This window comes from Meleagris gallopavo, chromosome 1 (assembly GCF_000146605.3).
Source record: "Meleagris gallopavo isolate NT-WF06-2002-E0010 breed Aviagen turkey brand Nicholas breeding stock chromosome 1, Turkey_5.1, whole genome shotgun sequence".
Taxonomy (NCBI): domain Eukaryota; kingdom Metazoa; phylum Chordata; class Aves; order Galliformes; family Phasianidae; genus Meleagris; species Meleagris gallopavo.
In genome coordinates, this window is record NC_015011.2 from 47882711 (window position 1) to 47894720 (window position 12010).

Here is a 12010-nt window from a genome sequence, read left to right on the forward strand (position 1 = left end):
GACAACCGGGTTTGGAGGATTTGCCTGGTTGTGGTTGGCTGTGATTTTAAATCAGAGTATTGTCGGCTCAAAGACCTCACGTAAATGTCCCCATCCACATCCTTTCATCCTTTCTCTCTCCTTTGTGATCTAACTTACTGTCTGCAGGAATGAATAGCGCAGCCAGCCCCAAAGAAACATTCATTCAATCCACCACCTCTACCAGGACAGGTTTCCACCCGCCGCTTTCTCCTGCTGTCAGTGAATGGAGAGCTGGTGCCAGCTGAGCCCAGTTTGGCAGCACGGTGTGCCCCAGCAACAGTGGCCATGCAGCACTGCCTGCCCCGGAGGAGGCATTGTCTGGGAACTGCTGGGGAATCAGCAATAAGCAGAACAGAGGAGGGATGCCACGCTTCACCCTCACACCTCTCCCAAAATAAAAAGCAGCCCTGTAAGCAAACGCCGTGCATGAAGCTGAACCTTTGGCTACAATAGCCGATGGCCGTCGTGCCTGCCCTTACCTCCTTAGCAATGAGGGGCTCCCTGGAGCTGCGGTTCGCAGAGCATCAGCGCACGGTGGGGACGGGGAAGCCCTCCTTTGCTGCCCGGCGAGGAGCAGAGCTCTCGCATGTAGCCCGGCTCCGGGGGCTTTTCCACCGCCGGCTGCCGGCTGCCTCCCGATGTCTCTGCGGTGCCTGATGTGTGTATGATGTGCGGCTTGCACACACGCATCCGCACGCCTTCCCTGACGTCAGGGCCAGGCCAGGGGGAGCAGGCAGGTGGGAGGGATCAGGCTGGTCATCGCCGTTCCGGAGGGGGGGGAGTGGAGGGGCTGCATCGTTCTGCTCGAGCACCGTGACGCATGCCCACGTCGGTGGCACGGCCTGACACGGCACGAGGCAGCCTTGCAGGCTGCGGGGACAAAGTGGTGGGGGACACGTGTACCCAGCGAGGGGTTCCAGCCTCTCCCCACATCTTCCCAAACCCTGCTGGTGTTCCTGCAGCTCTCCCCAGCTCCTGCTGCCTGCAGCCCCTTGCACCCCACAGTGCACGGTCATTCCATGGCACAATCAGGGGCTCGGGCTTGGGCAGCAAAGAGAGGGACACGAGCCCAACATGATTCCTCACATGGTGATGCTGCATCCCGTAGGGGCGCAGGTCCTGCTTCTTCTTCCTGCTGGCGTGTACGGTCAGGAGGGGAATTCTGCTTTTTGAGCATCACCTCCCTACAGTTGCCATATGGCAGGTCCCCATCCCAAAAGATCCTTTCTTTCTCTTCTGCCCTGTGCCAATAGGGATGTGCTTCAGACTTATCTCTGTGGGGAGAGGCAACAATAATAAATAATAAATTGCCCCCAGAGTTCCTCTCCTGGGGGCACGGTGTGATGTGAGCACTCGCTGCAATGAGGACAGGAATCAACTGTTTGTTGTGTCTGCTGGGGATAGGCTGAGGAGCAATGGGGCTTGCAAGGAGCAAGACTGATGCTAGATATTAGGAAACACTTTCTAACAAAACAGATTGTTAATTACTCAAATGTTTTGCCTGGGTAAGCACCAGTCTCCATCACAGGAGATTTTTACAAACATCATGGGCATGCATCCATTGGGGAGTTGGGTGATACTGGCCTGGGGAATGGACCAGGCTGGCATGTTTGGGGTTCTGTCAGTGCCCATCTCCCTCTAGTTGAGGCTTTTCAAGTTTTCCGCAACAAACACGAGTCCCATTTGCCACCTACAGATGCCACAAGGCTCGTCCACCAAGACATCCCTTCAAAACCTTGCAAAAGTAGCGGAAGAGAAACGCAGCCACCTGTTCCAGTCTCTGGTCCAAGTTTCTCTTGAGCCAGCCTATTCTCTCCTGGTGACAGCTCACCCCCAGCAGCCTAGGAGGGTGAAGAGCTGGAGGAACGCTGGGAACGTGCAGCATGGGCACACCCTCCTCTTCCCCAGGTGTTCATTTAATTGTACATTGAACATCATCAATAGCTGTTCTTCCTCACCAGGGTCAGCTGTGTGCCCAGCTGCAAGTGGTAAACAACGCAGAGCATCAGGCTGACTCTCCTGCACTGTCAGTGGGGGCTCTGAAGGGAACTTGAGGCGCATTAGACTGGCAGACGGCTCTGGGCTTGCGTTGCAATGGAGAAGGCAGGGAGTCCAAAGCATAGCAATGATAAAAGGAGAAGAGGGGAAGCTTTGATCAGAGTGGGAGTGGGGGTGCTAGAGATGCCTGTGGAGACAGAAGCAAAGACAGGAGTGTGGAGGACTTTGTACGTTAGAAGATACGTAAATCCTTTGGAGTCAATCAAAGCAGGGCTCAGCAACCTAGATGCAAATCATCCCTCACCTCCACCTACAACATCCCTGAGCCAGTTTTCCCCAAAAGACCTGGGAATGTGGAGGCAGAGGAGATCATAAGCAAAACAATTTGGGGGTTTCTTTCATTTTCCTGAGCCTTCACGTAACTTCAGATTGCGTTTTCAAGTTTTCTGCAGTTGTGAGGATGAGACATGCCTAGGGTTTTCTCTAAGCAGCAGAAAAACAGCAGCAGAGAACCATGCCCCCATATGCTGGCAAAACCTCAGTGCTCTCAACACTACTGAGAGACTCTGGAGACATCACGGTTACAAAAATGCGTGCACAGCCTCTGTGAATTTGTGGCTATTTCACGTGTCAGTACTATAGGGACAAAAAGAAAGTGCTCAGCAAGATGGGGCTGTTCCCACAGTTTCCAACATCAGAATACTTTAGCTGCAGTGTGAAATATAGCGTGCTGCTGGGTGCTATCTACAGCAGGGTTGAGACAGCAACATTTTACAAGGCAAGATTTGGCTTTAGTTTTAGATTTTTTAGGTTTTAGTTTTAGATTTTTACATCAGAGACAATGCTTATGACCAATGCTGATGGAAATGTAGAATTCTTCCACAGAGAAAACCCAGTCAGTAGCAGTGCAACAGCCATCACATCCCCGATGCTCCAGGTGTGCACCATGCTGGTGTCAGAGGGGTTATCTGCAGGAAAGCATTTCTGACAGAATGTGATATTTCTGGTAGAAGCTGATAAATTGCTAGTGGGGCTGGTAGCCTGGTATCTCAAGGCAGTGCAGCTCATCTGACTGCCATTGCGCTTCATGGAACACCAAGGAGCCATCCATTAGACACAGGCCAGAAGGAGGGGATACCTTGCAGACCTCGTCACATAGCTGGGGCTCAGGGCTGTGCAACAGGCTGAAGGAAAAGTGTTTGTTTTGTTTTGGACACCCAGCAGACCCCATTGGGTCGTGACTGTTGGAAGCATGAAAAATGTTAGCTCAAGGGCAGGCAAGAAATGCAAGTGTGGTGTGACCATCCTAATCCACTTGTTCATCCAGTCTCCTGTATTACTACAGGTATTCACCCTGTATTGCCTAGAACCACTGCCCCTACTTAACCTTCCAGCTCTTATGTACAAAAGCATCCAGAGTGATCACCTTGCTAGTATCAACACGACCTAACTTCTAGTGTGATACCAAGGCTATTTCTTCCCCTGCTGTCAGAAAAAGGACACACTGAAGAACTACAGCACCTTCTGAAAAGGCAGCTACAGTGACCTGCAAAACCTGCAGCTAAAGGTCAGTCCCAGCATTATCCAACCTGCATGAGGCCAGGACAGAACAGCAAGGGATGTGGTGAGCATGCCAGCAGAACTGTGCCGTACCCAGATTAGCACAGCCACTGCCATGGAGAAGGGAAAGACTCTTTGTACAGCTCCTGAAGTAGGCTGGGGTGGATTTGGGGTGAGGTGTCCTGACAGTGGTGCGTGCAGAGCTCATCACTGACACTAACACTACTCCTCCTAGGGACCTGGGAAGGAAAAGTGATCCTCCATCATCTGTTTAATGCCAACACATTGAATGTGCAGAATGGCCATTTAATCATCACAAAAGAAGACACCCTAGTGGAGCAGGGATAATTTCAGACAGATCAGAAACTCCTTAGCCACAACAGATCTCTTATTAATGAGGCTGAGATCGGTATTTGTGGCCTCGTTTTCCCCTTCCCGCTCCAAGACACCTCAACATTTAACAATTTCTTATCCCGAGCTCTCATTACCACCCGCTACACACTGCCACAGGGTGCGGGTGGTGACACTCATCGTGTTGGCATCAAAGCCGCGGTGCTGACAGAACAATTTTGCCTGTCAGCCACAGACACGTTGGTTTTTCTCAGTCTTTTTTTAAGCACCCCACAGCTCCTTCCATGTCTCGGGGCACGTCCCAGGCACCACCCCTCGTTTTCCACATCCTATATCACGAGGCGGGCAGCTGTGGACAATTTTTCACGGATTCACGTTTTATTTAACGAAACTAAGCCCTCTAGGGAACGGAGCGCCTCAGAAATAGACACCTCCTAACTCTCTCACAGGAAGACAAAATGGCCGCCCTCACCTGAGGCGGGCCTCGCGCCTGAGCCAGGGGCCGGGCCTCCGCACGGCACAGAGCCGTGCGGTAGGTCCGGCCACACGTAAATCAGAATCCGTCTCCCCGCCCCCGAAGGCGATTGGCTCCGACACCGGAAGTCGCCGTGAGGACGGGCAGCGCGCGGCGGCGTTCGGTGTGTGTCAGGTGGGTTTGAGGCGGTGAGGGGTTTCTGCTACCTCTATGGGCCTGCTGCTATCTGCTCCGGGCTCACACGGTTAGGCGCCTGCTCTGGCGTGGCTGTGGGCTCGTGGGGAGGCTGAGAGCTGCCCAACTGGTCTCTAACCCCACTCGTCTCTTTACTTTGCCCCTTATAAGACACAGAGTGCTGCCCCCCCGCGCTTCGGGCAAGGTCCGGGCTGAATACTTGTTACTAAGGCGGCCCGGCGCTGCTGTGCTCTCTCCCTGTCTCCCCAGAGGCCGCCATGTTTGTCCTGGTGGAGATGACTGACACGGTGAGGATTCCTCCCTGGCAATTTGAGAGGAAACTGAATGAGTCCATTGCTGAGGAGCTAAACAAGAAATTGGCCAATAAGGTAATGTATAGGGTGGTGTAAGCATCGTAGCATCATCACATAGCAAAGCATTTCTGTGTTTGTGCATAATGACACATGCGTCAGAAAAGCTTAGATATGAAGGCCAACCCCAAACAAAGAGAAAAAAAGAGGGAGCCGTGTACCATCCCATAGGGGTCTTGTGTTCATGCTGTAGAGAAGGTGCTGAGGGGCATGGAAAGAGAGAGAGTCATTGCCATCTTCTGTGTGGGGTGGCAGTACAAAGTGCCACCTGAAAAAAACACATGCAAACCAGGCCAGTGTAAATACAACAAAAATACTGAAAGAGAAATGAAAGCAGTGATACCTGTCTTGCTGTGTGTTGAGTACAGTATGGTGGCACAGTCTTCCCCTTTAGTGTGGGGTATATGAAAGCGTTATGTCACAGAGTCCCTGTGCAGCCCATTAGGCTGATGGGCACATAGCTTTCAGGGGGTGCAAAGCTCTGAGTGCAGCTTGGCAGTGTGAAGGGGACTCTGGAGAGGAGCCCAAAATGATCGAGGAAGCAGATTATACAGGCAGGTTAGAAAAAAAAGCAACAATCTTGTATCCACTGACTAGGGGTAGATGCCATAAATTTTGTAGGCTGTGAAGTGGCAGAGAAACTGGGAGTTTCCCTTATGTCTGCCCAGAGGTATTATAATTTCAGACAAAGACAAGCTTAGAAACTTCTCAGGATGCTGGCAGGAAGTGCATTTGGCCTTTGGACAAGATGTGGGTCTGCTGAATTGATATGTGTTCTTTCACAACTTTACTATTGTGGCAGGTCACATTTTTCATTATTGACAATCATCCCAATGATTTCTGTTTATAGCAGCACTCCTTCTAGTGCCAGTAAGAACACAAACTCTCATAGCACTTGAAGAAGATGGGTTCCCCTGAAATGCAGTGTGCTTAGTGCTGGAGGAGTGCACGCAAGCAGCTTCTCTCCCATCTTGCCACCTTCTGTTTCCTTCTTTCTAAAAGCTGTGCAGTTTATATAAATTTCAAGAGAGTTAACCTGGTAGTTGATTTACAGCCTTTTTTATTACTTTTTAATTTGAGCAGGTTGTATACAATGTTGGTCTCTGCATCTGTCTGTATGATATTACAAAATTGGAAGATTCATACATATTCCCTGGGGATGGCGCATCGCATACCAAAGGTACGTTCTGAGTTATGGCAGTTGCAGAAGGCTAGTGGTCTGCAAGTGTCAATGAAGTTCCCGTTGTTAGATAAATTAAGTTTAAAGAGACTTGCTGAAGTTAGCAGCCTTCACTGTTCCCTTTAGAAGAGAGAGAGGATCATGGCAGAAGTCCCTTTGTATTACACTTCTGTGGTTAGAAATACATATTTAAGTAGGCAGTCCCATCTTTCTTCTCTAGCAGTCCATCTCTGCCCTACAGTTACAGCCATAGGTCTTCAATAAGGAAGGGGCTAATTTAACTTAGAAAGCTCAGAAATCTCCAAAGAAAATAATTTATACTAATTGTTTTGCATTTGTCCATTATTTTTTTTTTTCTTTTTGAAGCTAATTTTGCCTGCCTGGAATGTTGAAACGTTTCTAAATATAACATTCGCACAACAGTTGATGCTGTTTTCTTAGCTGGAAGCTTTGCTGCATCTGTCTTTGAGACTTAGACAGATCTGGTTCAGCATACATTTTTGGATTTTAGATGAGTTTTTTGGGGGAGGGAATAAGAAATGATTCGTTACTTTTGAGCTTTGGCAAATCTGAGCAAAAGCTGTAAGTAAATACGTAAATGCTTGAGCAAATGAAGTAACCCTGTTAGAAGGGAACTGGACTGACTACACGTGGCACCCCAGACATAATTTTTAATGCCAATAGAGCTTATTCCCTACAAATAAATGCTTCTCTAATACTGAGGAGGATGGCAAGCTTTGCTGCTTGCTTTAGTCTCCATTTGCTTCCTTAAATTTGAACCTCCTTGAACTGAAACAAGAAAGTATGTTCTCTGAGTTTGCAGAGAAACCTCCTGCTTTCAGAAGCTGGGATAGCACTTGCTAGCAGGCAGCAGGACTTATTACTCCTTCTCCAATCTAGTGCTTGGTTTTATATAGAAGAGCAGCACTGGGAATGGACAGTTGAAATGATGTTAAACAGCTTTTAAGAGTTATTTTGCTGGGGTTGTCTTAGTATGGCTTCCTTATAATTATAAGTACAAAATTCTTAGTTAGCAACATAACTAGATTTTTTCATTTGGGTTAAATAAGATTATGGTAGAGGATCTTACTTTGATAATATTGTTTACCATATAATTTCATTTGAAGAAAATAAATCATTGCTGTCAAAGATAAATAGAGCAGAAATATGGCAGGAAAACAATATTTCAGCTGACATTCTTGGTCTCCAAGGAATGCTTGTTTTTGTAACTGAATCAGAGGCCTTGCTTGTTTTATGGTTTTATCCTGTGAACTTCAATTCTTGCAATGTTGAAGAGCAGAGAACAGGAAACTGCTGATCAGCTGCTGCTATAATTCATATCGTAACTGATTCCTGTTTTCTTGAACTCACCATTACCTGTAAGGAAGCTGTAAAGCATTCAGGATGCAACATTTTAGAGGGCATATAGGATGTGGGATTTTGTTTTAGTGGCTGCCACCCTGTGGAAGGAGTATGGTTCACTCACACGGACATAACATTAAGATGTGCTTTCTTTCAAGTGCATTTCCGCTACGTGGTCTTCCATCCCTTCCTGGACGAGATTCTGGTTGGAGAGATTAAAAGCTGCAGTCAGGATGGCGTTCATGGTAAACTGCATCTCCTAACATTAGGGACGCAAGAGCTGCAGTGCACTTGGGGATACTGTGGTTTCAGGCACTGTCATGCTGTGTGTGAGCTGCTTGAAGGCTGGTACTGCCTCCAGCCCTGCTCCAGCCTGAGGCTGATTGGTAGCTTGAGCCTGGCAGATTCCCCTGCACTTTGTGGTTTTGTCTGCACTCCCCTTTCCCTTTGTCACTCGTGTGCATGCCCAAGAAGAACAGCCAAGCCCATCTGGAGCTAGACTGAATTTATTTTCTCGCTTCAATTGACGGAACTTCTGGTGGTTTTCTTTTAAGGTGGTAGTATCAGATTTTGTTGGTCTGATATATATTGCTGTAGTTTCTTGGATATTTGCGATTAATTCCTGTATCTGAAGACATGGCAGGGAGACATTCTTCATAAGAAAGATGATCAACCATGTACTTCATGAAGCATATAGCTTATGGATTGCCTTCTGATATTGTAGGAGTATTCCATGCAGACGAGATCCTGGGGATCCCAGGGGTATATTTGTTGCTGAATTTAGGCAATAAAATTCAACATCATGAGATCTAGAGGGTGGGTTTTGGTCTAACATGTTAAATAAAGAGCAGTGTACAGTTAGGTCTGTGATTTCTAAGCTCTTTCCTGTCACAGACCTCTATAGCATCTGACTCATTCATTGGAACGCCAACATGTCCAGTCCTGCTCCAAGCAGCCTTTTCCTTTCCCTGTGGCCACGAAGAGTGTGCTCTCTGTTGCAGTATGTGCTTTAGCTGGGTGTTTGCTTTGCTGCCAACTGAAACGGAGCATTGTGACTCAAAGAATAATTCGTGCGTAATCTCGGACGTCCTTCCTGAAAGAGGAAGGAAAATGAATCCAGAATTGCACTTTAGGAATTGCTGTGGTACATCATTTGTGAAGAATGGTTTCAGTCTTAATCAAATTCTTTTCTCCGCAGTTTCTATTGGATTCTTTGATGATATTGTCATCCCACCAGAATCCCTGCAGCAGCCAGCAAAGTTGTATCCTTTGATCACCTTTGATAACTTTAGTACTTCATTTCAAAAGATTGTGCAGTGCTGGCCCTGCAGGCATTTACTGCTGCAACAATGAAGGTGCTCAGTGGCAGAAGCTAAGCTGTTGTGTCGGGCAAGTCCCACAGACTGTTATCACAGCTAGGCAGGCCTCACGCTTATTAGGTTTTGCAGGATCATTGTGCCAGCTGACGAAAATGAATAGCAATGTCCCTCAAACAGCCACACCATTAATCCCTGCCTCTAGACTTCGGTGCTGCTGAAGACAGAATGCAGGGTTTGCTACATGTGTAGATACACGGTGTGTCTAATGTCCTTACTTGTGGGAACCTGAGGGGTTGCTTTGTTTTGGAGGTGGGGGGGGAGTAACAGCATACACCTGGAAGTAGGAAAATCAGAAACAAGGCCACGGTGCTGGAATGTGCAGACAGTGATGTAGGACAGCATGTTGGAGTTTGAGAGATGATTGTGAAAAGGCTTTGAATCAAGAGGGTTCTTAGAACTGTAAAAAAGTAATGTGCCAGGTGAAATGCCATTTCCTTCCTTAGCCCTTGGCGTGGCCAGCGATGAAGCGGAGCAGGTGTGGGTATGGGAATATGAGACAGAAGAAGGGGCCCACGACCTCTACATGGACATCGGGGAGGAGATCCGCTTCCGAGTTGTGGACGAAACTTTTGTTGACACATCACCAACAGGTCCAAGCTCTGCAGAGGCCTCCACTTCAAATGCCACAGAAGAAGTCCAGAAGAAAGAAGCACCCTACACTCTTGTGGTAACCATGTGCATAATTCCTATAGTCTTGCAAAGCCTGTAGTTTATTTTGTTCTTAAAGTAGCATCCCTTTCCCAAGGAATTGGTTGCTTTAAGCTGACCGTGAAACAAAGACAGTCACAAAATCAAAGGAGAGCAAAAGGAGAAGAATGAGACAGTTCTTGTGGTTGCCCTGCGTTTGCTGTATTTTTGCTAGAACACACTGTGGCTGGTGGAGTTCCCATCTGGCAGGCTGAATGAGAACAGACTGGAGATGCAAGACCTGCAGATAGGAATGAGCATACAAGAAATACAGAGCTGGGAAGACCACACCAAGATTTATGCAGCAGCACAGCAGTCTTTCCCATGCCGTGTTTTGGCACAAGACCTCCCTGAGTACAGTGTCATAGAAAGATGGTTCCAAACCAATACGAGCGGCTTTCTCACAGCAGGAGAAGGTTGGGGCAGTCGGCAGAGTCAGGGATGGGGTGGGCAAGTGGCTGATTTTTCAAGTATTGAGGGTTTGGTGTACTGCTGACAAGATTTGAAGAAGTTTGGGCTGGGATCCGGTAGGAAAAAGGGAATGCCTCATCTGCAACACAAGGGGGAGAGATTTCATATATATTTTTTTGCATTTACTCCTTTGTCCTGTATGCAGTTTACAATTGCACGCTCTCTTTTCTGTGTGAGCAGGGATCAATCAGTGAACCAGGCCTGGGACTCCTGTCATGGTGGACAAACAGCTAGCTGCAATCAGTGCCAGCTCCGCAGAGAGTCTTTCCAGTGGATGTTTGGGGGATTGCGGGATCCTGCTGGTGCTCACTGCTTCTTTGAAGCTGAATGAGAAATTAGACCTGCCATTCTGTTTCCCCTTCAGCTTCCAACCTGCCAGATCAAGACAGTTGCTTTCAAGAAATGTCTTCACTGATCTGTAGAAGTGAATTTACAGGGACAAAAAGCCTTGAGCCCAGCAGCAACAAACCCAGCTGGAGCTTTTGTCTCCTGCCCTGGAGGGAAAGCTGGGGAGGTCTTCGCTCACCTGAATTAAGAAGGGAGTTGACTTCAAGTGAGCGAAAGTGGGAAAGAATGCCTGTCTAGATGTATTGTTTCCTTGGCCTGACAGCTTGATTTTAGAGGGGCAGAAACCTGCCATTCTGACAGGAACTGGAGAAGAAACAGCAAAAAACTGGAGCTGAGAGATGTGGCACTGAGATCTGGAAAATCCTTCTGCTGGGAGGGCAAGGGAAGCAGTGGTAGCGTTCTGCAGAGAAGGGGAACTTAATGAGTGGATGAAAACAGCCAAAGAGAACTGGAACGAAAGTTGTTTACTCACAAGTAATGGGCTCTGTGAAGATGACGGCCGTGGAAAAGGAAAGGCTGCTTATTGTGCTGAACAAAAATACTGCACTAGGTGGGCTGTATTTGTTGAGAATGAGCTAAACTTTGCTGGAGCTTGACTGAAAATACATAATTAAGAACTGAAATGGACCTGTGTTTGAGCAAGTTAATTATGTTTGTGGGAGCGTGTTAATGCTAGAATTGGAATAAACAGTAAAAGCCACACAGCCTGCCTTCCTGTACAATTCCTAGAGAAACGATGAGCTTCCTGCCTCACAGGAAGAAAAAAACCTGCCTCCTGCAGTCTAGCTACTTGTATTTCAAGGCAGACAGTGTTGAGTGTCGAGACTAAAGCTTTGCTCTGCTCCAACAGCCAATAGCAAACAATTGCCATCACCCTCTCTAACAGCAATGAAAGGAAAGAGGGGAACAAAACAGCAAGTAAAATCTATGCAGGGCCCAATGCCAAGAGGGTGATGTTGCACATAATTACAAAGGCAGCCACGTTTGGCAGGAAGGGGCTGTAATTCCCTGGGATAGTGGAGCTGCTAACCTCCAACTGCGAAAACAAAGCCTGAGTCACCAGCACCCTCCCTGCAGTGTAGTTATAGCCCCTTAATTCTGAACTGTTATTCCTGGTGCATTACTCTAATTAAAAGGGAGCCTAGAATTGTGTAGGTTCACATAGTAACTGAGGTCCATCTGCTCAGTCAGTCAGCTTACTGAATGCTGGCTGGGCAGTAGCGGTGCTCAGACATGCAGTCTGCTGAACATGAGGGAAAATCCCTGTCAGTTTTTAAGAGGTCAGAATTCAGATGATGCAGGTTAGAACCTCAACAGCCGAAGAGTCTTCCATACTGGTTGCTCCAGAGAAAGCATCCCAGGTAGGGTAGCTGCTGTGCTCAGCTCACATTTCACCAGCTCAGAACTCCCAGCAGTGCACCAGAGTAGCTTCACTGCTTCATAGAGCGTTCTCATGAAATCATCCTCAGCATCGCTCTTGCTGTGGAGAAGGTGAGCTGTGTGAGAGGAAATTAATTTACTGCACAATGCCAGTAAACTGCATAAATGATTTAGTTCTTACAAGTTTGTTCTTATCATAGTGTAAAAACCAAACCAAAACGTGGTCTTTGCATAACAACAGCAACCAGGCAGT

The 12010-nt window shown here is 47.7% G+C and overlaps 1 protein-coding gene across 2 annotated transcripts; it reads left to right on the forward strand.

The window, feature by feature from the left end:
* Window positions 1–4479: 4479 nt before the first annotated feature.
* POLR3H (RNA polymerase III subunit H) lies at window positions 4480–11081 on the forward strand. Of its 2 annotated transcripts, none has more exons than XM_003202298.3 (7): window positions 4480–4579; window positions 4850–4968; window positions 6034–6130; window positions 7651–7737; window positions 8691–8754; window positions 9331–9538; window positions 10210–11081. In XM_003202298.3, exons 2-7 carry the CDS (start codon window positions 4858–4860, stop codon window positions 10261–10263), a joined length of 621 nt encoding a protein of 206 aa, XP_003202346.1. In that variant the 5' UTR covers window positions 4480–4579; window positions 4850–4857; the 3' UTR covers window positions 10264–11081. The 2 variants fall into 2 exon arrangements, with proteins under 2 accessions (XP_003202346.1, XP_019470056.1); XM_019614511.2 differs by having other exon boundaries at window positions 4546–4568.
* Window positions 11082–12010: the final 929 nt, after the last annotated feature.

Bases quoted from the DNA above. Each gene is read 5' to 3' on its own strand.
- POLR3H (XM_003202298.3), top strand. From the start codon at position 4,858: ATGTTTGTCCTGGTGGAGATGACTGACACGGTGAGGATTCCTCCCTGG. The intron at 6,131-7,650 runs GTACGTTCTGAG...CTTTCTTTCAAG, and splicing joins TGGCGCATCGCATACCAAAG to TGCATTTCCGCTACGTGGTC. The intron at 7,738-8,690 runs GTAAACTGCATC...TTTTCTCCGCAG, and splicing joins CAGTCAGGATGGCGTTCATG to TTTCTATTGGATTCTTTGAT.